Source organism: Barbus barbus, assembly GCF_936440315.1.
Source record: "Barbus barbus genome assembly, chromosome: 15".
In the NCBI taxonomy this organism is placed as follows: domain Eukaryota; kingdom Metazoa; phylum Chordata; class Actinopteri; order Cypriniformes; family Cyprinidae; genus Barbus; species Barbus barbus.
Window position 1 is genome coordinate 30,715,022 of NC_136743.1, and position 24,591 is coordinate 30,739,612.

The 24,591-nt window shown below is 37.7% G+C and overlaps 1 protein-coding gene across 1 annotated transcript in view; it reads left to right on the forward strand.

Annotated features, from left to right (window-relative positions):
- LOC306880784 (zinc finger protein 521-like) overlaps nt 1-24,591 on the forward strand; it is a 93,097-nt gene that overhangs the window by 42,686 nt on the left and 25,820 nt on the right. Inside the window, exons 3-5 of the mRNA XM_079434545.1 lie at nt 1,416-4,861; nt 5,192-5,276; nt 23,856-23,987. Coding sequence (XP_079290671.1) covers nt 1,416-4,861; nt 5,192-5,276; nt 23,856-23,987 — 3,663 coding nt within the window. The remainder of the gene's footprint in view (nt 1-1,415; nt 4,862-5,191; nt 5,277-23,855; nt 23,988-24,591) is intronic.

Below are 24,591 nucleotides of genomic sequence, written 5' to 3' on the forward strand. Positions count from 1 at the left end.
TATAAATGAAAACTGACACACAGCCTATGGTGCATGTCCGACGCAGAAGTATAAATCAGGCTTAAGCATAGACCTTCGTATAGTCAATCAACTGATTATAAACTAAAAAGATGTTTCAACTATGACCTTTTATTTAGTTAAACAATAATCTTCTAAATGCAGTCCTGAATTCTCATGGGTTGATCCTTGAACCATATGCAAAAGTTCATAACTGAAATATTGTGGGTGCACAATATTCAACAGTTTGAGGCTTTTTATGCTGCATCTATTTTAAAAAGGTAATTTATCTGTTCTGACAGACACCTGGAAGTGAATATCACACTATAACAAATCAGCACAAGACTCCAGAAAATATTAAGTATTTATATAATTAAATATACTTGTCTACTTTTTCACACCAGGTACTTGTACTTACTTTTTCACACCAGGCATTTTCAAGTCTGACAGTGATTGTCTTGGAATGTATTGATCAAGGCAGAGAATTTGTACACAAATGGCACTTTAATGACTGTGGTGGATGCTTTAAATGCAAAGAATTAAGAGAATAAACCTTTTAGTTTGTCATTCCCAGTGCTGACTATTAGCAACCTTTGAATTGATTGCATTGTTGGATATTTACTTCAAGTAAATAAATCTCCACAACACATTAGAACCACTCATGCAAAGCAAATGATTAAAAACATGACTGAACTTAGTGTTAAAGTCAGGTTTATTTGAATAGGACACATAATAGCCGCTTTCCCACCAAAATTACCTGGAACAATTTGTCCCAGGAACATTTTCCCCCCCAGACCTGTTGCTCTCTACGTTTCCAACATGCTCTAAACTAAAGTACCAAGGAGATTAGGCAAATAGTATGGTGATGTAGGTCTGCGTGTGTTTCTCAATACCAAGTACGCAAATTTCGGACTTGCATCCTCAATAATTCTGCAAAGAGCAGCGTACTTGATAACATCAGTCAGCTTGCCTACTGAAATTTTCCTCACTGTATTTACAATAAGATGAAATATGATATAAATCACCACTACCTTTTTTCGGTTTCATTTAAACATATTAATAGTCGCAGAAATGTAGTTCAGGGAACGTACATTCATTACAATGAAACAAAATATTATATCAAACAGTATTGAAAACATACTCTACTAATTTTCCTAAAACAAGTCTTCGACTAATGCATAATGACTTGCAATAAAAGTATATTTTCTGAACTGATGATAGTTTGAAAGACAAGCACACTTAGAGTAGCAGTAATTACCAGTACACAAGCAAATACATGCCAAAACTAATGTCATTTTGAATGGAGATATTTCTCACAAATACAATTTGTTAGAAGACAGACATATTGTTGCATATGTGTACCACCAAAAAGTAAAAAGGTAATGCATTCTGTCTTATCTTCTGGTTGTTTTTGACAGATGGAACTGATATAGAAGATGACCCATTCTGCTCTTGGCCTGCATCGTCGCCATCTAGTAAAGACCACACGTCTCCAGGCCATGTCGATGACTATGAATACGGTGAGGATGAAGGAGGTGCAGGCCTACCCTACCCATGCCAGTTTTGTGCAAAATCCTTCAGTCGCCTGAGCTTCCTTAAGTGCCACGAGCAGAGCCACAGAGATAAACTTCCCTTCAGCTGCACATACTGCAGTCGCTTGTTCAAGCACAAGCGCAGCCGTGACCGACACATCAAGCTTCACACCGGTGACAAAAAGTACCACTGTGGAGACTGTGACTCTGCTTTCTCACGCAGCGATCATCTAAAGATCCATATGAAAACGCACGCTGCCAACAAGCCCCATAAATTCCCAGTGTGCCGCCAGGGGTTCTTGTCCACCAACTCACTTCACGGACACATGCAGGTACATGAACATGGGAAGGATGGAGTGAATACAATGTCCCCTCAAGAGTGGAGGTTAAAACAGACACGCAAGTGCAGCCGCTGTGAGGAGGGTTTTGACATACCTGAGGAACTGCAGAAGCACATTGCAGAAAGCCACCCAGAGTGCTCTTCTCCTATAGGAGGGAGTCTCGAACCTGGCCTGCAGTGCATCTACTGCCACGAGCCGTTCAGTGATGAAGGAACGCTTCTGAGCCACATCAATCAGGTGCATGGGAGAGATGGAAAGAGCAATGCATGCACTGTTTGCTCTGAGCAATTCCCTACTATAGAGGAGCTCTACACTCACATGGATATCCACCAACTCCCAGAGTCCAGCAATAGCCCCTCCGTGTTGCCCGTAGGTTATACTTCTGTTTCAAGCACTACCCCAGACTCCAACCTTTCTGTTGACAGTTCAACCATGGTTGAGGCTGCTTCTGCAGTGCCCAAGACACGCGGGAGAAGAAAGAGGGCCACGCATAATAACATGTATGGGCGATCTGCCAAACAGCCAAAAATCGAATACAGCTGCATTTACTGCAACAAACAAGTTTTCTCAAGCCTTGCTTTGCTGCAGATTCATCTTAAGACCAAACATGTTGACAAGCCAGAACAGGCTCATACCTGCCAATTTTGCTTGGAGATCCTTCCATCCCTTTACAATTTGAATGAGCACCTGAAACAGATCCACAATGTCAAGGATCCTTCGGATGTACTTGCTAACCTGTCCGATGACCTGCTGCAGTGCAATTTCTGCCCAGATGTTCTTAGAGATCTTAATGCTCTGCAAGAGCACATACGGTGCTCCCATGGCTTTCCTAATCCAGTCGCCAAAGAAAGCAATGCATTTTTTTGCCCCAAGTGCTTTATGGGATTTTTAACTGAGGCCACTCTAGAAGAACATGTCAGACAGACGCATTATGACTCTGGAAGCGTACAGTTTGATTCTCCTCTAGCGGTCACTCAAAAAGATCCCATTGTGGAGATCTACTCCTGCTCTTACTGTACCAACTCCCCCATTTTTAACAGTGTCATAAAGCTTAACAAGCACATAAAGGAGAACCACAAGAACATCCCTCTTGCTCTGAATTATATCAACAATGGGAGAAGATCTCTGCGAGTCCTGAGCCCTTCATCTCCAGTCTCTGTAGAACAAGCCTCGCTATTCAAACAGAACAGCACTTCCTTATGTTCAAGTGAGTTCATTTGTAACCAGTGTGGTGCTAAGTACACCAGTTTAGACCTGTTCCAGACACACCTAAAAACCCACCTTGATGGTGTCGTGCCACAACTAATCTGTTCACAGTGCAACAAAGACTTTCCTAACCAGGAGTCTCTTCTGAAACATGTGACTGCACATTTCACCATCATGTCCACATACTACATCTGTGAGAGCTGTGACAAGCAGTTCACATCTGTGGATGACTTGCAGAAGCACCTTCTAGATATGCACACCTTTGTGTTTTTTCGATGTACTCTCTGCCAGGAGGTGTTCGACTCTAAAGTGTCAACTCAACTCCATCTTGCGGTGAAGCACAGTAATGAGAAAAAGGTATACCGATGCACTTCCTGCAACTGGGATTTCAGGCATGAAGCTGACCTTCAAATGCATGTCAAACATAATCACCTTGAAAATCAGGGTTGTTCTCACCGCTGCATCTTTTGCTGTGAGTCCTTTGGCACTGAAGTAGAGCTGCAGTGTCATATTACCACCCATAGCAAGAAGTACAATTGTCACTTTTGCTGCAAAGCTTTCCATGCTGTTTATCTGCTAGAACGTCACCTTCGTGAAAAGCACTGTGTATTTGAGGGAAAGACCCAGAATTGCAGCACCAATGGATCCACGTCCGGTAGCGGTGATTCAGTTGCCAAAGATGATGGAGAATTACAGGCCTTTCTGAACAACAGTCATGGAGGAACTGTTGCAGGGGAGTCTCATAACAGTCGGGATGGCAGCGAAGAAGACTTTGATACCTCAGAGATCATGTATAGCTGTGACATCTGTGGTGCATCTTATACCATGGAGTCTCTCCTAACCAATCACCAATTTCGTGACCATAACATTCGACCTGGTGAGAGTGCTTTACACAAAAGGAAGGCAGAAATGATCAAAGGAAACCACAAATGCAATGTCTGCTCTAGAACCTTTTTCTCAGAGGGAGGACTTCGGGAGCACATGCAAACACACTTAGGGCCTGTCAAACACTACATGTGTCCTATTTGTGGAGAGCGCTTCCCTTCCCTACTTACTCTTACAGAACACAAGGTCACTCACAGCAAAAGCCTGGACACCGGAAGCTGCCGGATCTGTAAATTACCTCTGCAGAGTGAGGAAGACTTCCTGGAGCATTGTCAGATTCATCCCGATTTGCGCAATTCTTTGACTGGCTTCCGCTGTGTGGTCTGCATGCAGACTGTCACCTCAACTCTAGAACTCAAGATCCACGGCACCTTTCACATGCAAAAAACTGGAGTGGCATCCACGAATCAACCAACTGCATGCCCAGCTGCCACAATACTTCAACACAGTCAAAGCCAGAAAATCGTCAAGTGTGCTGCATGTCTCAAAGAGTTCCACTTTAAGCAGGACTTGGTGAAACTTGACATTAATGGTTTGACATATGGTCTTTGCACGCTATGTGTCAATGCTGTTGGTAGCAAGAGCGCAAGTGTAAATGGAGGGAAGCAGCTGCATCAAGGGGCTCAAACCTTGATAGGTCCTGCTGCTGGATGGACCCATGGGGAGAGCTTTAGCCCAGGTATTGTAAAGGGAAAGACTGCCTGTTCTTCCTCATCGTCTTCATCAGTATCACCCTCTGTTTCCAAGACCCGCTGTTCCAGTTGCAATGTGAAATTCGAGTCTGAGGCAGAGCTTCAAGCACACCTGCAGACAGTGCACAGAGATCAAACACCAGAAGCTTTGTTACGGACCCCCGATGGCTCCCCCATGTCACGAGTTAGCCCAACCCAAAGTGACGAGGTAAGGTGTGCCTTATAGTAAACTTATACAGTGCATGTTCAGTACATTTGCCACATTAATAGTGATAATTAATGTTGCTAATGATTTTTTATTGGGATGTACCATTTACATAATAATGGTTATTTTGATGGTCCCATTTAGACATTCTGTTGACTAAAAGTAACTTTGCAACTACATGCCAACTAACTCTCATTGGTGGTGGACCATCAAAATAAAGTGTTTCCAAAAGGAGATGCAAAAACACAATTATAAGGAACATGTATTTTCTTGTTTCAACATTGTCGAATACTATTAATTTATATTTGGTGTCTCTTTTTTCCCACTGTTTAGAAGAAGACTTACCAGTGCATCAAGTGTCAGATGGTCTTCTACAGTAAATGGGACATTCAGGTCCATGTGGCCAATCATATGCTAGGTAAGACTGTTTTAATTGGATCTGTAAGAAGTGGCTAAACATTTTGTCAATTCAATTTCAATTTGACTTTTGAGTATTGCTGTTAAGTATGATCATGTAACTTGTTTGCCATTTGGATCTTTTTATTTATTACACCTTTAATGGTATTACTGGATTATGACTCTTGAATATAATCAAGGATAAAACAGGGTTTAAAACTTAAATGCGGTTAAATAATTCAGTTTGAGTGTTTGGAAAAAAACATCACAGGGAACACAATTTCAGGGTGGAATGTTGTATTTCCAGATTTAGTCAACGGTCTTATGTGGTTATCTTCTCTCCTGTTCTTTATTCATTACTTTATTTATACCTATTCATGATTTTTTTGTGTTTTATGGACAGAGAATGTGTCAGAACAGAATTGCCTCTCTGCTTGGGAGAAGCATGTTCCATTTTTCTCAATAGATATAGAAGCTTTCAGTTTTCAGTTGGTTCTGCTGAATCGTGTTCTCTTGCAGTCTCTCTTCAAGTATGTGTAAATCTGGACTGTAATTCCCTATAAACCAGCATGTGCCAAAACTGCAAAGAGAAAAAACAAAGGCCATATTTGAGAAGCTTTAAATATCTTTTTCCCTTGGATAAAGGGCACACTTTTTCCTGTTAATGGCCATCTGTATAGATGCAGTGAAACAGGGGGCCGCGGGGTTATCTGCGCTCAGCTGTCAGTGCTATTAGCCTATGTAATGGAGCGGGTGCTATGCTCTTCAGGGTGTTGTTTCTAGGCACATGTCCGTGCTTTATTGCCATCGATAACTCTAAATATGTAGAGAATGGGATGTCATTAAACATGAGCACAAAAGCCAGTAGGTCCTTGTAACCTGGCCTTGTGGTTCGTAAATATAAAAAGATGTGCTTGGTGCCTTTTTTCCTGGCAGATTTGATTCACAGTCATTAATATTGCTGATTTCCACAGAGACATCTTCCAGAAGGCAATTGGATAAGGTAAGGAGGTGGAGGTAGGTGTGAACTGGACAGTAGGGACTGATCTTGGCCACAGGAGCACTAAAGTGCCTGCGGATAGAAACTCACAGTGTGATCGGCCCAAATCCATATTTGCTGGTTAGTTGGTTACTCTTTTTTTTTTTTAAGATGTAGAAAGGTTTCCTTTCATTTGACTCATGTGCATGATCCAGCCAGTGACACTTGATATGTCAGCATAAGCTCAACATATTTCAGATTTTATGAGATCAGGCAAAAGGAAAAAGGGCAAATTTCCATCCTCCTCTAAAGCTTTTGCCAAGCTGGTGGGCCACCTTCTCAAGGACGGTCACACATGGGCGTCCTGCATGTGGCGTGAGGTGGGGGTGGCTGATTACAGTGGCTCACGCTCAAGCAGCAAATACATCCAGCCTTGTGTCGCTCCAGTGCGCCGCGGGGAGCCTATGGCCTGGGCGGCCCAGCCAGAGGAAGGTGGGTGAGGTGGATGGCAGAGAGCAGTTGGTGCAGGCTTGGAGCAGTGTAGGATGCACATTTGTTGTCCAGCAGGCCACTCTGTGTGAAGCAGCGCTGTGGGCTGATGTCATGCTGAAAGGAGAGAGGAGAAAATCTTCTGAATAAAGAAGAGGAATGAAGTGGATAAACAGAGCAGTAGAGAAACATAGCATGTCCCGTTAGTGAGTTCGTTTTATTTAAATGGATCATTAGATCGATGCTTGTTTCATTAATGCCAGTCAGATAAATATAATTGCATTTTTTACAATATTCTCATATAATCTCATTTAGCACATCCTTTCATTCATGGTGAAAAAATATATTTAAAAAAATAATAAAATAAATAAATAAATATATATATATATATATATATATATATATATATATATATATATATGTGTGTGTGTGTATGTGTGTATATATATACAGATGTAAAGATATATACATATAAATACACACACACACACACACACACATATATATATATATATATATATTCATTTACATTTAGTCATTTAGCAGACACTTTTTAAGCGACTTACAAATGAGGACAATAGAAGCAATCAAAACCAACAAAAGAGCAACAATATTTATACAACAGTGCTTTCTGGTCCTCGAATCTGATTGGCTGATAAGAGTGTTGATATTAGTGTCCAGCAGAACTCCAACAGCCATTTCACCGTTTGTATCACTCCGCTTGTCGAAGCTGCCGTATTTCTCCGGACTCCCAAATCCTCTATTCTTATTGCTTTGGCCCCCTGGGCTCTGCTGGTGAACAGGATGCTGATTAGTGAACTCTCTCATTGAAGTCCTTCATAATGCCCTCTGGCTGCAGTCATGGAACTCTGTGGAATGTTCCAGAGTGTTCTAATAAGATTCAGGTGCTTCAAACAAGTGAACACACGCCAGATCTTTCCCAGCTCCCAGCACCTCAGTTTATAACTGTCCTGTCTATAAAAGAAATCAACACCTTGAGCTGAACTTCATCTGAATAACCTATAGAGCTTTATATTCATATGTACCATAACATTTATCAAATCAGCTTAGTCTTTATTATGATTGTTTTTATGCTAATGTTAAGTTGAGTTGGAACAGTTGGCTTGTAACAAACATTGATATCAGTTCAAATTTTGTACATGCATATACATACAGCATTGTAAGCAAATACTTTTTATGTAAACCCCACCAACATCATACCTAGACATCAGTATTTTGGTAAGTTTCTCTTCACCTGTTTTGAATTGGATCAAGCTTCTTCGTCTGTTCTGACAGGGATTTTATTGTTTTAAGCTTGTCCCAGACTTTACATTTTTTTATAAAATTCATAATTCATGTTCAACTGGGATGGCATTAGGATGAGAAATAATGCAATTTTGTATTTATTTTTTTTATATCCTTTTTATCCATTTTATTATCAGAGGAGACAACAGTGAAAGTGTTAGTGTAAAACATTATTGAGATAAAATATGAGATATTAACCGAAGGTGAAAAATGAAGGTTAATATCATATAACCTGGTGAGTTAAATATTTTTCTTATGCACAATCAATAAATTTTTTAAAAGTTTGCTAAATGTGTGAATATATGGTTCAATTGTACTGTATGTATTTACAGTACATCCAAATTTTAAGAAGTCACCCATAGCAAGACAACAGTAATTCATTTTATGTTTGTAATGTGATTTTCAGCATCATTATTTCTAACGCTATGAACATAATTATACATATGAACAATCTGAATAGTGTTAGTGTGAAAATTGCACATTAAAAATTAGGTTTCTTGAAAGTCCATATAGAGCCTAAAGTGCCTGTAGTTGAAGAAACGCCCATATACATAATAAATAAATAAGCTCCATTGATTAGTTTTGTTGCTGCATGGTGTTGAAATGCCCTTGAAAGAGGACCATCAGCATTTCATTACCCATATTGCCCCCCCCCCACACCTTGAGACTCAAACCTGAAACACTCTCTTTCTTTGATTAATTTTTTATGTTTCTAATTACTAATTAACTTGAGAGATTTCTAATGTAGTCCTCCTTCATTGAGGTGCATGGAGGACAACAGATCATTAGCTTCAATAATGAATGTGGATGGGGCAGATAATGGCCTGTGATATGCCCACACTGACAGCTGTATTCACAAGACAAAGGTTTCTGTGAAATACAGTGAGGGGGATACAGAAGGAGCAGCTTCTGTTGCTCAGATGTTTTATGTGTTGATGTGAAAGGTTTATCCAATTTGTTTTTTCTTAATAATTAAGCAGACATATTTAGACACATTTCATTATTATTAATATTGTTGTTGTTGGCAAGTTGACAGAATCCTGGGTTGTTGTTAAAGCATCAGAGCTCAAACCAATCCTGCTAATCCAACACACAGATCCAAATTAATTAGGTAGGAATTAGCAAAATCATGATTTTTTTCTCATCTGTAGACAATTTAAGAAGAAAATGGTTGCATGCTTCTAACTCTCACTCTTCTAATAACAAATTCTTTCATTTAAAAATCACCGTTGTATTTCTTTGCACATATACGCTGTGTGTGTGTGTGTAGATACCATATATAAGGCCTTCTGGATTATTTTTGTGTATGTTTTTATAAATTTAGAATCATTTAAGTAATAACTTTAATTTATTGATGAATCAATGCCTTTTTTGCTTGGAAAACATTCACGCACAGGCTTTGCACACATACAATAAAACAAATACGAGAGGACATCCCTTTCCATCTCATTACTGCGATAAACATTTTTATTGGGTTTAGACCTGAATTTAAGCATATGCATATAGATAGTGCACCTTGCAATTTCTGAAGGCCTTTGTTGTTGTAATATCTTTCCTCTTAAAATGTTCAGATCTACTGGAACGTGTATCTAGACAAACTTTCCCTCGAACAAAACATTACTGTGGAAAAAGTGTATGTTCATTTGGGAAATCATTTCGAACTTAAAGTCATTTTCAAGGTTCACCAGCGTGGCATGCTCAGCATTTCCCATCATTAAGAGCATGAAGTGTTAATTGTAGTTTGATCTCATTAGTGATTAGAGTCATTTTGTTTGAGCATCTGAACATCTCTGATGAAGACTCCTCTTCTCGCTTCTTAATGGCAGCGTTGCCTGCCGGTGTCTGCTAACTCTGCCGACTTTGGGGAAAGATGCTTACGTTGTAATGATTATTATCATTAAGAAGTATGAAGGTGCCAAGCGTTGGTGACCCAGCTGTTCATTAAAGCAGGGTTTTTTTGTAGCGGGAGTCAGAGCATCCACCCATGAGCAGACCTCCACCTGTGCAAAGTCCATCTCTCTCCACATGACACCATTAGCTCTCTTCTTTGACCTCCACACAAGTCTTCTTTATGTAATATCATCAACATCATAATTTGTTCAGAATAAACATCATTTAATTGCATTTTTGTTTTATGGATTTGAATGGGAATATTTGCCCTGCCAACTCTGCTCTAGAGTATAATTTTAATTAAAAATGAAACAAATCTGTACTTATAATTATTATCAAATTTCAAATCATCTGCTATTCTGTTATTACAAACTGTAGTTAGTTGAATAACTACCTGTAGGCTATCTAATATCTATCTTGCCCTAATAATGGCCAAACATTTTTGCATTCAGTCTGTGCTTGTTTTTTTTTACATTTACATTGAATTTATGAATTTGGCAAACACTTTTACCCAAAGTGAATTGCATTGCATTCAAGGTATACATTTCAAAGGTATGCATACCCCAGGAATCGAAACCATGACCTTGCTTATGCTGGTGCCATGCTCTGCTGTTTGAGCTACAGGAACCTTGTTAAAACACAATGCCAAGTTTAAAATAGATTTTGCAAATTCACCTTGCGACCCTGTGCATTCTTTTATGTTAGGCTTTGTTTAGGTGTTTTCAAATAGCAACAAAAAAACCCTGCATCCTATTAGAACACTTTTTTTTTAAGTATGCAAATAACTAATCATTTAGCCAACTAACAGACTGTTAGATTCTGAAAAAGTGTAGGTTTCCACAGCAATCATAAGTGGAGAAGAGCTCTATTTTAACTCCTCTGTCCATTTATACCAACACAAGATTGCATTGCATTCTTACAACTATCCATGCATTTCTTAAAAAAAAAAGGCTGATAAGAATAAGATTGTATTTCTTGATTAATCTAATTATTTAGTAATCTATAAAAAAACACACAAAAAAACCCACAAGTAGCCTAAATGTTCTTTGGAAGCATGTACAGAACTTTCACTCGAGCGGAACCCTTTCAAAAGGTACTAATGTATGTACTTCTAAACTCCTAATATGCACCTTTAAAGTACTAATATGTACCATTTAGGGGTAAATAAGGTTAAATGATGCACCTTTTAGCTTTTGTACCTTTGGTTATGTACCTTAGGGTTGTGCCTTTTTTTCTGAGAGTATTCCTTTAGCTAGACCCGTTGTCACCTTTCAGATAAAAAATGCATACACATCCTTATTCATGTGTAATAAAAACTTATTATGATGTTGATTAAGATTTAAATGACTATTCAGCAAAAGAGGATGAAAAAATAAATAAGTATAAGGGAGGGGATCATAAAAATATATTGTAATATTATTGTGTGTTTGTTATATTGCTATGTTCTGATAACCCTGTCAGGGCTTATTTTGCTGTAATGGCTGTCTGTCTAATCACTTACATACCTGTCATGCGTATACGGTTTGCCATTCGATTCTTCTCTCCTGTCCTCCGGGCTGTATCTGAGACCGCGGGTCCTGACGCGGCCAGCCTGCCGGTTGTTTGCCAGCTCGTGTGTCCGTGTGGAATTGAGGTGGTATGAAAGCAGTGCAGTGGTGTCCCAAGCTGCCCGTTTGCTTGCCTTCATCAGCATTCCACCGATGAGAGTAATTAAAGCTCAAATTAATTCTGCTGTAAGCAGACGAGCCGCTGAATAACTGATATTGGAGGCGCGATGATGAATGCGCCACATCAAGGGTGAAGCCCTGGAGACACTGCAGAAAAAAGACATCTCCTTTTGTCTGCTCTCATTTTTACTCTGGCTCAGTTCCATAACCTAGTGAGCTGCCTTACTGCCTACATGGACAGATGCCTTCTAAGGCCACGTCCTAACTGAGATGAAACCTCAGGTTTGGCACGCTCTATTCTACATAGGTAGCAACAAAAATAGTTCTCGTGTGAAAAAGACTGTAGACTCACTTTACGAATGATTGAATATAGTTTGAAGTCAGTGTTTCTGAGCTACTGCCACCACTTATTGCCAAAACAGACAGATTGGAATTGACTCTACAGAAGGATTGTAACACCATTCTTCCAAAAAATATTCCCTCATTTGGTGTTTTGATGATGTATAACACATTGGTCCAAAATCTTCCATTGGGCTGAGATTTGATGACGATGAAGGCCATAACATATGACCCATCCCCAGTGGAGCCAACCCATGCCAACAAAATACCCCCCACATCATAACAGAGCCACCGGATCCCCGAGAATTTCCTATAATTTGTCACCCATGTTTGAATATACTTTATATTGTTCTGCATATATGTGACCTGTGCTGGCAAAATGAGTCACAATGAGCAAATTTTCAAAGAGTGAGTTATTTCTATTTCCACATTATCATTCTCGTTAAAATACCTTCAAAATGATGTATGATTGGTTGGAATCGGAGGAAAAATGCCTGAGCTACTCCCGTTGATAGAGTCTGCAAAGTCAATTTTAAGAAAAATCGAGTTAAAGTTTTCAGAAATTTCCAAAGCACCAGCAACATTGCATCTTTTCCTCCAGTTCTTTTCTTAATAATAATTACTGTATTAATAATCACAATATAGCTATTTTTATTTTATGTTTGTTATTATAAATAGGTACAGATGCAAAAAAACAGTATAAAAATATAAGAAAGAAAAAAATAATGCATTACCTTTTTAATTTTGCATCTAAATAAAAGCATTCAAATAAGAAAAACAAATAATTAAATGTAAAAAAAAAAATCCCTTTAGTGTATTTATTACAAATACATAATTACTATTATACTATTAAATGTATATTTATACATAAATATACATTTAATTACTATTTGGAGCATTGGGATCACTAGATGAGGGCTTAATGAACTCATTTTTATGAAAACCTCAAATTGATATTTTTCACTTTTTTTGCGTTTAGCTCAAAATTAGCCCGTGCGCATTCCGACTCATTTTGCCAGCGCGGGTCACATATGTGTTTTGTGTGCAGCCTGTGGCTCCCTCTACAATATCCAGTCGGAGGCACCTTACCCTGTTTTGCTGGAAAACTGCGGCCAGATGGAGGAATTTGATTAAGCAGCAGTGAAAGACCAAATGTTCTGTTGGATCCAGAGTCGGTCTGTGAGAGAGATCGTGTGGGGGGTGTTGAGTAGGAGTCTAAAATGGCCTTCTGGTGCGAGTGGGCCAGCGCTCTTTCCAGAAAGAGGCAGCCGCTGGGGTGCAGTAATGTAGAAGCCCTTTTCCAACAGCCAGCTGGGCCTTTTAGGAGCTGCTATCCCCACAGCAGACACCTAGCAGCCTCCGAGCAGCTTGACTTCACCATATGTGGAGGTTTTTTAACGCTCCACCTGGTTTCCCGGGAGGAAGTCGCGCCGCTGGGATGCCGGGAGCAGGTGAAATGCTCTTAATGCAGCCAACAGCATGAGACAACAGCCCAATGTGGGTGACCTTGGAGCCTGTGCCTGCACTACAGGAACATGGCCAGTTGGATGTTTTACTCCACACAGCCTATATCTTCATATCCAGATCTGTTTCTACTTTCACAAACTTAAAACACTGGAGATAAGAGTGCAATTGCCCCCCTAAATGTACTCAACAGCATATAATCTCCCAAGACCTGAAGTGGGAACTCTAAATAGTCTCAATAGTGGAAAAGGCGCTATTACTCTTCTGAAAGAGTACTGAATGCTTGGATCAAAACACGTCGATGAAGAAGCAAGCACAAGCGATCGTGTATGTAAGCAGATGCATATTTACAATAACGCAATCATCAAGCATTAAACAGCATATAAATCAAAACTGCCAAACATGAGTTAATGAAATGACAATGTGATAGATTGGATGTGTTAATGGAAGTGATTTATTCCATCTATGTTTTGATCATCAATCTGAATCTGATCCGGACGTAGTCTTTGACAAAACGCGATTTCTCTGTTTGTTTTTGTTGTTTTTTTTGTTCAAAATGTTGCTTTTTTAATTAAACGTACCATATTCAAGTGTTTATAAAAACAGAATGCATGAAGCTAGAATACAATGTCATTTTTTGTTTAAAAGTAGAGGCTCTGTTCTTTCTGTTGACGTATTACATATTCAAATATACATACAACAAAAAATTATGGGGGCCATGAAATTTTTGTGAAAATTATCAAAAATACTGGCAGTGGCTGGCAACTTAAAAAAAAAAAAAAAAAACACTAGCGGGGAATTTCACTTTTGATATGAAAGGGCTTTTACAGTTGCCAAAAAAATTTAACTTTTGGGTATTTTGTTATCAAAAAACAAATAAGCAAACCCAGTCCAGGTGACAAATAGTAACACAAAAATAACATAATGCATTACTTTCCATAAAGAGTAACTAAGCAATGCAATATTGTAATGTGTTATTTTAAAATAAATTTCACAATACTGGTCATGTGTGCTGAGAGAATGATTAGTGACCCCTTGCTCAGTTTCCATAATAAGGAAATGGGCTTCTAAAAAAAAAAAAAACACAAATCCCACACACTAAGGCCCTCTGGCAGGCACTAGATCATCTCCAAGAGTCTAAGTGGGAGGTTAGTTTGCTGGGCATGGGATTGACAACAGACATTCAACAGGAGAACTCCAACAAGCTAATCTATTTTAGCGCTCTCCCACATCTGTTCCATGCATTTTGTGTAGGCTTTTGTGTAGGACTGCAATGGCGCACAAAATCCATAATAGTAATTACAGTACAAGTTAGAAATATAGCCGCAAACGGCAATTATCGAGGTCCATGCACAAATGACTCATGTAGACTATATAGTTGAGAATACAATGGCCATGTCTCTTTTCAGAAAACTAATAGTAGTTTATGAGTCTCTTTATGGAAGTATTATACCATGTACTATATTACAATATACAGAAATATTGTCCCTTGAGTTTATTTGGACAGCAATACAATCAGTTATGTCTGGCAACTTGACAAATATGTTTTCAGTTTCATTTGGATATATAAGAGTAAAGGTAGTAATTTAGATATCTCAGATTTATTTGCAAATTTGTTAGACTAAGATTAGACAGATGCAAATAAAATCAAAGCATTTTGAGCCAAGAAATCAGAGGGATGAAAAAATGGTTTCTAGTCCTAATTCTAACCCAAATTTGAGCTGTTGGTGGCGCTAGAGGGTTTGAGTTAGAGACTCCAAAATTGCCGTGGTTAATGTCCAGATTGTCCTCTATCAGTGTGCCAAATTTCTCAATTTTTATGATATGGATCTATGGTCTTCCATAGACTTGATGAAGAAGAATAAGAAATAGTTGCGTCTCCTGTGCATTTCACATGTGTATTTGTAGTATGGCACATGTGACAAAACATTGACTTGGAATGGTTGTGTGTTTTTGGGGTGTACATTAGCGAAATCAATGACAGTAGACACATCACAAAGGTTCTGGCAAACTCCATCCAGTGTTTAGAACTCACATGAGGCTGACAAAAGGCATCAAAAAATGTTGATACATTTTTAAAAAGATAGGAACCAATATATAATTTTGGATGTAGTCCAAAGTGGCTAATTGGCCTGTATCTTGTGAGCACAGTGTCCAAGCTGCACAAAACTTGGTACAGATGGAGAACAGGACATTCTGAGTACACATGCCAAATTTGATCAATTTCCAATTATAGGGGCTGCAGCAACCAAAGAATTGAACATTTCAACTGCGTTAACATTGACCATAAATCTGTAAGCACAATTACTGTCGTTTTAAAATTCGACAGTTTTGGCTATTTTCCCTAGTTAAACAGACTCTAAACTGCAGATAGTGTGTTATTTGGAAAGACTTCCACCTCCATTTAGGCTCAAGTGAAATTCTGGCTGCATTAAGACATTGTAGATTGTATATAGAAAGGCTGTCTTCCCCCATTGGAAGGCTGCATGAGTTCAGTGTACTTTCACCTCCGTGCGGTTTGTATTGGTATGTTTTTTTTCTTCTGCATGGTCTCCTTGACAGGTCTGGCAGCAGATCAGAGCTGGTTTTCTACTGGCAGGAGTCAGGGGAAGCTGATTTCCTCCAAAGCAAACAGTCATCTGAGTTGAGGCTTTTCACCGTACAAGTAGCACACGTGTTCATGAGCACATATGGAAAACGGAGAGTGGACTGTAGAGTGGAAAATGGAGCTATTCACACAATCGTCTTTATAAACCGACAGCAGTTCCATGAGAGTCTTGTTTGTGCAGCTGTTGCCTCCATTGGATTGAATGGTTTGCAGTTTGTTCCTCTCACAGTCCCCACATTACTCACCTTGATCAGCGTCACATTAGGCATACTGATCACGTGTACCCTTCACGTACCCCATCACCTGGAATTTACCAGGGTAATCCGGCCCTGACTCAAGCGAGGGGGCCGGAGAGAACTGTGTCCCTTGAGATGAGATGTCAGCCGCTCTGAGTACACATCCGGCGGGAGTGAATTACTGAAGTCTTTCTTCTGCTCCTGTGTTTCGTCTGTAAGTGTGTGTATGTGAGTATAATTGCAAGCGTAGAGGGAGCGTGTCTCTCAGTTTTGTGATTGTGAGGTGCAGACAGCAGCCCGAGGGATCGCCCTCGCCTGCGTCGTCTCACACATCAATGCAAACACACACACAACACATTCTCCCACAAGGGCGCCTACCCTCAAAATCTCCCGCTAATGGAAGCCACTGCAGTTTTCAGTCAAGTTTTCATGCACAGTTTTGTGTAAATGTGATGCCAACAGACATTTCCTTCATGAAGAAAAGGGAAAATACTGTTCATCACGTCATTGCTGCATTTGATTCAGTCTAAATTGATTCTTTTTCACTGTATTTATTTAAAGACCCCATGAAATCAAAAGAGTTTTGGGGAGTTTAGTTCTCTTATGTTAGTTTTGAAGTCATCTGTATGCTAATGTACTTATTTGAATATCTGGAATAAGAGGGTGCAAAAAAAAAATCTAAATATTGAGAAAATCGCCTTAAAATTGTCCAAATTAAGTTCTTAGCAAAGCATGTTACTAATCAAAAATGAAGTTTTGGTATATTTACGGTAAGAAACTTACTAAATATCTTCATGGAACATGATCTTTACTTAATATCCTAATGATTTTTGGCATAAAAGAAAAATAGATAATTTTGACCCATACAATGCATTTTTGGCTATTTGGCTACAAATATAGCGACTTAAGACTGCTTTTGTGGTCGGGGTCACATATATATATTTTAGTATATTTATTTTTCACTAGGGTATGCATTTAAAATTTACACTCATGTTCAACCAGAAAAATTGAGCAAGAAATATTGATTATATCATATTGCAAAAAAAAAAAAAAAAACATTGTCCATTAAAATGCCCTCTACAATGAAAATTTCCTTCCTCCTTTGTCATCAACTAACCTTAATCATTGGATGGTTGTGTGTGGAGCAGTGCTTATGGTTCATGGAGTTTCTGTACTTTTATTTCCATTTACTAATTTCGAGGAATGGAAGTATTTCTGTTTCCATGCGTTCTGTGAGGATTTAAAAGGGAACACTGTCATTCATTTCCCAAGTTCATAGAAGTATAACTGTTAATATTTTGAAAACCTTTCATATGTAATGAATGAGTTCCTAATTTTATTATATAAATATATACAGTATATAATCTATTATAAATGGTTAAGCTGCTTAAGCTGACATTTAATTAGTAATTTAAATTTGTAACATATTATAGTTTTTACTGAAGCTTAGCTATGAATAAGGAAACAGCATAAGTCTGTTTCTTGCATTTTTCATGTATTTGTTATGAAGCGAAGCCATTATTTATTATTTTACATTATTTATTCTTATATATTCTTTAGGCTTATACCTCATAAAAATATGTTTTCTCATGAGGTCGGGTTAGATAATCTGTCTAACAAATATCTTGTTCAATTATTTAATAGATATCGTTTGCATTTGAAGTCATTATTCACGCCTGTTTGAATCATGTATACAGTTTTGGACGTATTGCTACTGAATGCATTACAATTCTGTATTACTTCACCACAAATGGAAGAATTGTGTCTCTATGCCATTAAATTATTCATGGTTCAATAGTGAAATTATTTTATCTATAGCATTTTCGTGTTGCTGTGATTATTCAAGAAAAGTATATATCAGGTTTATGGAAGAAAACGTAAAAGAACTTGAATGTTTACTCATTTAAATGCATAAACTATGCACACGGAATAATCAGTCTGTCGGGATGTATCACATTATGCTATAAAATCATTTTCATACATGGCTGCTTCAGGTCGCTGTATCTCTGCATGTTCTATAGCACGACACAATCTGATGCATGCTGTTTGATATCCGGGGTGTAATCTCACAGGACCTGCTCCTCCGTGCCGTCTCATTCATTTGGCATGCTGCACAACAATCTGATTTGTTTGCTAATTGTGTCCTGTTCTTTATCTGATTGGTGCTCTTGCCTCTTTTGAATTGTGAAACTATGGCAACAGGCATCAGTGGGGCGGCTACAGGAACACACGAGCCAAAGAAGAAATCAGCCCTGTGCTGCAGACATTTCTGGTTTTGAATTTAAGTATTCAGAATTTAAATCATTTATAGATGCAGTGATAGTTACGTGAGAGAAATCTGTGATTTGCACGCGGCTCTTTTGTCTGTCTGAACTCCTCAAACCTACACGCTTTTGTCCCGTGACTCATGCAGCAAATGTTCCCGAGTCCAGACGGCTTTTATTGAGCATGTTTGATGCAGGACTGATGTCAGCTCTGCAGGCATGTGCCTTTCATTCGTGTAATTATGTACACGTGTCTCGCTTCTCATTTCTGAGCAATTTATTCTCAATTTCAATGAAAACATCAGAACAACTGAACTGAAAGAGAAGGAGATAGTGAGAGAGAAAGGGCGGGTGGTGTGGAGGAAGTGTGAATCTGCTGTGTGAGGCAAGATATCATCCCGCGTTGATTCATCACGTCTCCCTGCTGGATTGTGAAGGGCCGTCTAATGAAGTTCAGGCCGTCAGAATGAAGGGACTAATTCTGATTTAGCTGAGCTAATGAACTTCCTCTCTCCTGGTGTGAGCGGCTCATGGGGCGGCCGACAAACTGACGGAGAGACACTGCGAGACGAGGAAAGAAATGCTTATTTGGTGCATTAAAACAAAGCTTGTGTGCTCAGAAATTATGCTAATGCTTGGCTTTACGTATATCTGGTTTTGTATGCAAGCAGGAGATATGTTTAAATTAGGTCTAAATTTTTGGCACCAAAAGGTTTCGAAATGAAGCAGTATACTTCATCTTGGCACATGCACACTGAAAGGGAGTGAAAACTGCATTTAAAGGGATAGTTCACTCAAAAAAAAAAAATTATTGATGAATAATTATAAAAAATGAAGTTATTTGGAAGAATGTTGGCATCCGATCAGTTTCTGGTCCCCATTGGCTTTCATAGTATTTTTTTTAATGGAAGTAAATGGGGACCAGCAACTCACACAGGTTTGGAACAAATAAATAATAAACCCTTTAAATCAGGCCTGGCTGTCCCACAAACGAATGCAAATTGTAATATAAATGTAAAAAAGCTGCATGCTGGCAAAGCATATTTTGATGCCCATATACATGCAGAGCTGGGTAGTAACTGATTACATGTAATCTGTCAGATTCCAAAAATTAATGTGAGATTAATTTACATTTTAAAATATTCGTAATCAGACCACAGTTACTTTTTTATGGATTACATGATTACATATTATTTACACAACAGCAAAAATGTATTCATAATTTATTGATTCTCCAGTTTTTCAATTCATCTTTTTCCATTTTGTAAAGTCCCGTTTTGTGGATATTCACACAGAGATCAGTCATTAGTCAGGTGCCAGCATTTCACCACTGGATTTACAAAAGTCATTTCAGGTTTAAGAAGTGTTGCATCAAATACACATTCATTTTTATCTGAATTATCACTCAGGCGGTTGGTTATTTTACCATGTATTACTTTTGTTTGTCTTTTAAACACATTAAAATGCACAAATTCACCAATCTGATCCTCTTTCACCTAATATATTTTCATTTGAAGTACCCCTAATATTTTAAAATAAATATTTTAATAATAAAGTTTTACATTTGCATGTTTACGGTTCTCTGACATTGGTTATGGCCACACGACATGCAGGTAAGCAAATAAAATATTTCATTTTTTTTCAGTAAATTTTTTATTTTGATTCATTTTAAAATAGTTTTGATTTTTATGATTTAATTAATTAGTACCTTTTCAATTAAACCTCTGCAGTTCCTTCACAAACCCAATTTGGGAACCCTTGACATAATATAATGTTTAATGCATTTTATGTTGTTGATTATATCAAATGGAATATATTTTCTAACTCTTTGTGTTTTTATATCAATATATTACAAGATTATCCTATTTAAATCAATGTGAAAAACAAGATAAGTCAAAAGTAATCTAAAAGTAGTCCGATTATTTTAACTGAAATGTGTAATGTAATGTAATTTGGAATCAGTAACGGATTACAATATGGAAGTAATCTACCCAGCACTGTATGCATCAACACTAGGAATATATATATATATAAAAAAAAAAAAATTATTTGGCAAATATCCCAGTCGTGAACTGTGAGAATTCTGCTTTCCTCACAAATCTATGTTTTTCATAAGAATTCATAAATTCATTGAATCTAAGGTAATTAATGTATTAAAATGCATCCTCCTACTCTACATTGGCAATATGCTTATAATGCCTGGAGAACGTGGGAGTTAATCACATTATTTGTCCTGGACAAATGATTCTTTGACTAGACAACTCAAGATGCTTTTGTCTTCATTAGACGTGAGATGTCAATCTGGCATGCAGATCACACGCAGAAATACTGCAGCATTCATAAATCAAGTATAGCTCAGACCCATCATTAATCATCAGTGTTTGATTTGATAAAGTTTCCTCTATAAAGGCCTCCTACACTATTTTCATCGTTAAATGAATAAACACAGGATGGTCCCACATGAGCTGCTGAACTCATGAGGGAAATCACACACAGGGGGAGGAGTCTGCATTTAAATCCCAGGGCTTTAATCACTGTTAATTTGGCTCATTATGTATTAATAGATGCACGACTCCCTCAGGACAGTATCTGCTGCCATATAGCTGCAGCATCACATGTATCCATTGCAGATCAGCCAATCCCAGAGTGCATTGTGACAAAGGTTTTATTTATTTTACAAAACTTAGCTCGAGCTTTGCCATCATAATATATATATATATGTCACGCTGTTTTGGGTTTTGTTTCATGTTCATGTTTTCATGTATTTTATTTTGTAGTTTAGTCCTGTTTCCTGGTTTGTCGTGTGGTTCCTTTGCCCTCATGTGATCCTGCTATCGGTTGCTTTGTTCAATGTGTCATGTTCTGATTGGTTATTTTAGTCATGTGTCCTGTTCCTCATTTGCTGGTTTATGTCATGTGACCCTTATTGTTTAGTATTTATAGCCCTCATGTTCCCATTGTCTCTTGTCGAGTATTGTTTGTGTAACTCTCTGTTGGTGAGTCTGTTCATGTTTTTGTTAAGTCAAGCGTTGTTCATGTTTTTCTCACTGTTGGATTTTTAATAAACCACACTTGAGTTCATCACAACTCACCTTCGGTGGAAAACCGTTACAATATGTTATATCATATTATATATGTAATAGTAGCCTAATATTTAAAAATATTTAATATAGAAATGTTTTGACTGTATTTCTTGCCTTGGTGAAAATAAGAATCTTCATATATTTATTCTTATAGCCTATAATTGATCCCATTGAGCAACCATGAGATATACGTTAAACCATTAGCTTCATCCGTGCAGATGAGCAGTATCAAAGAACAACTGATGTATGTGTTCCTCTTGTTATGGCTTCTTTGAGCAATAAGGCAAAAACAAATGCCAGTACAGTTACACTGATATCTAGAGACCATAATATCATCTTAGAGCTTGGCTCTATTGAATTGGGCCAGTAAGCAGCCATGCAGACAACATAAGAACCTCCCAGCAATGCTCTGGCAGTCACCCACAACACCCAGCATCGTGAAGGTGACTTTTGCACAGGCACTCACATTAAAAAAGAAAAAAGAAAAGAAATCTGTAAAAATTGAAGTTGTATGTGTGTTGTCACCGGTCTGGTATTGTGTTTGGGTGCTGTAGGTGCGTTTGAAGATCCCGTCACAGTTCACTCTATGCTAAATGCCATCTGTGGCCACCTGTGCTAACAGCTCCTCTGGGGTTTGATGGGCTGCAGCTGCTCCCATGTGGCAGTGCAAACACAGACCTTCAAGATCAGACCAGCTCTGATATCACCCATAACATCCACTCCACTGTATTGTGCTTTTAACACAGCTTATTTCTCCCTTATACTTATTCCAGGGAGTCTCGTTTGATCACATTCTAGCTTTACAAGTAAAACATGAAATATGTACTGTAAATCAGGATTTAGCCAGTATTGTCATATGTTGATCCAATTGAAAGGTTATGACTAGGTTAGAATGTAATCGAGTTTACAGTTGCAGAGAGTAAAATAAACTCATTCAAAAATAGGTAAAAAATGTGATATTAATGTTGACTTTGTTTACAAAATCAGTAATTAATTAAATAATAATACAACGTAGACGCATGTGCTTAATTTACCAACACTGAAAGATGGTGAAACGTCGGTATCAAACACGATATCAACTGTGATTACATTTTATAAATAGAAACAAAATTAAATGTTGATTTAACCCTGATATCTGACATTTATTCACCGGTGAAATGCTCACTGCATGTGTTTCTTTTTTCTATTTTTTGTTTTCAAAATTGCATTACACTGTAAGAAAAAAAAAACCTTTAACCCTAAAACAGAAACAATTCGATACATAATTCAAAACACCAGTGAAAAATCTATATGAAAATTAAAAATTAATTAAATATTTTCTTAAGATTGTAGCTTATTTTACCTGGACAGACAATATACATAATGACAGGGGAAAAAAACAAACATGCTTTTTATGTCCAAAAAAAAAAAAGATCCAGATCCTATTTTTGATTTGAGATACTCTTTATATTTTGTAATACAGTATTAAGTTATAATTCAATTAAAGGAAGTTGAAGTAGTAGAAGGTTTCTGAATTGAAACAATAAAAAAGCAAATGTATCAGAACTAAAAATATTATTAGTATTTTTTATCTGTTATGAATCATTTGTATTGTTTTAGGAACAATACAGGAAACACATTATAATAATTCACTCAGCTTTAGTTTGTTGGAATTCATGAGTTAAGAAATACTAATTCAATTCAAAGAGAAAATTATATTATTAATTATTATTGTTTTATTTTTTGTTTGTGTGTTTGTTGGGAATGTTGGTAATAAAGTGTATACTTTTACAAATATACAAATCTTTGTTTAAAATCCTGTAAATTCTGAATCATATTGCCATCTTCTAAAAGTACAGATGACAGACATGACTATTTAAATAATGAACAACTAATGATATTTCATTGTCTTCAATTGTGTTTATTCTTAACCATGTTTTATTAGAAGAGAATTGAATATGAATGCTTAAAATATACTGCAAATCATATAGGCCTGGTTTCACAGACAGGGCCGAGGTTAAGCCAGGATTAGGCCATAGTTCAATTAGGACATTTAAGAATATGCCTTAGATAAAAACATTACTGGTGTGCATCTTGAGGCAAAACAATAAATCTGACATATTTTAAGATCACTCAAGTGCAAGTTTCTTTCAGTTGAAATAGCCTTGACATGCATTTTAGTATGGGACTAGGCTTAAGCCTTGTCTATGAAACGGGGGATAGTGTGCTTGCATTGTGCATCTTTCAGACGTTTCCAGTGACACAGGCTTGTGTTTGTGTTTTTCTGTCTTTTCCCAGAGGAAGGTCTCATTCATGAATGTAAACTATGCAGTCAAACCTTCGACTCTCCAGCGAAACTTCAGTGTCACCTCATCGAGCACAGCTTTGAGGGCATGGGCGGCATCTTCAAGTGTCCCGTCTGCTTCACAGGTACATCTTTATGTGTGTGTGCGTGTTTTTGTGCCATACGAGGAAACAAATTTGTATAATGACATGGGTATGACAGGTATTACAAGGAGAAGGTGATTTATGTGGACATTTCCCCATGTCCCCATATTTCAAAAGGCTTTTAAATCATATTACATTTTTTTTTTTGAGAAAGTAAAAATGTACAAAGTTTCCTGTAAGGGGTAGGTGTAGGTGTAGGGCGATAGAAAATACGGTTTGTATAGTATAAAAACCATTACGCCTATGGAATGTCCCCACAATTCACAAAAACAAATGTGTGTGTGTGTGTGCGCGCGCATGTGTGTGTGTGTACTGTATATGCAGAGCAACACTACAATCAATCAGGCTTTTAATAATAACAACAGTCATAGTTGTTTTATTAATTAACAACCGTTTTCCACATTTTAGAATAATAGTAAAGTCATCAAAACTATGCAATAACACAAATGGAAGTATAATTTCATGCATTTTAGTGAACATTTAGATTTTTGAGATGAAAGAAAAACATGAATTCCGTCACGTGTGTCGAGTCTTTGGACTGCTGGTGTGGTATTGTGACAGTGAGTGAGAAGAGCAGGACTGTATT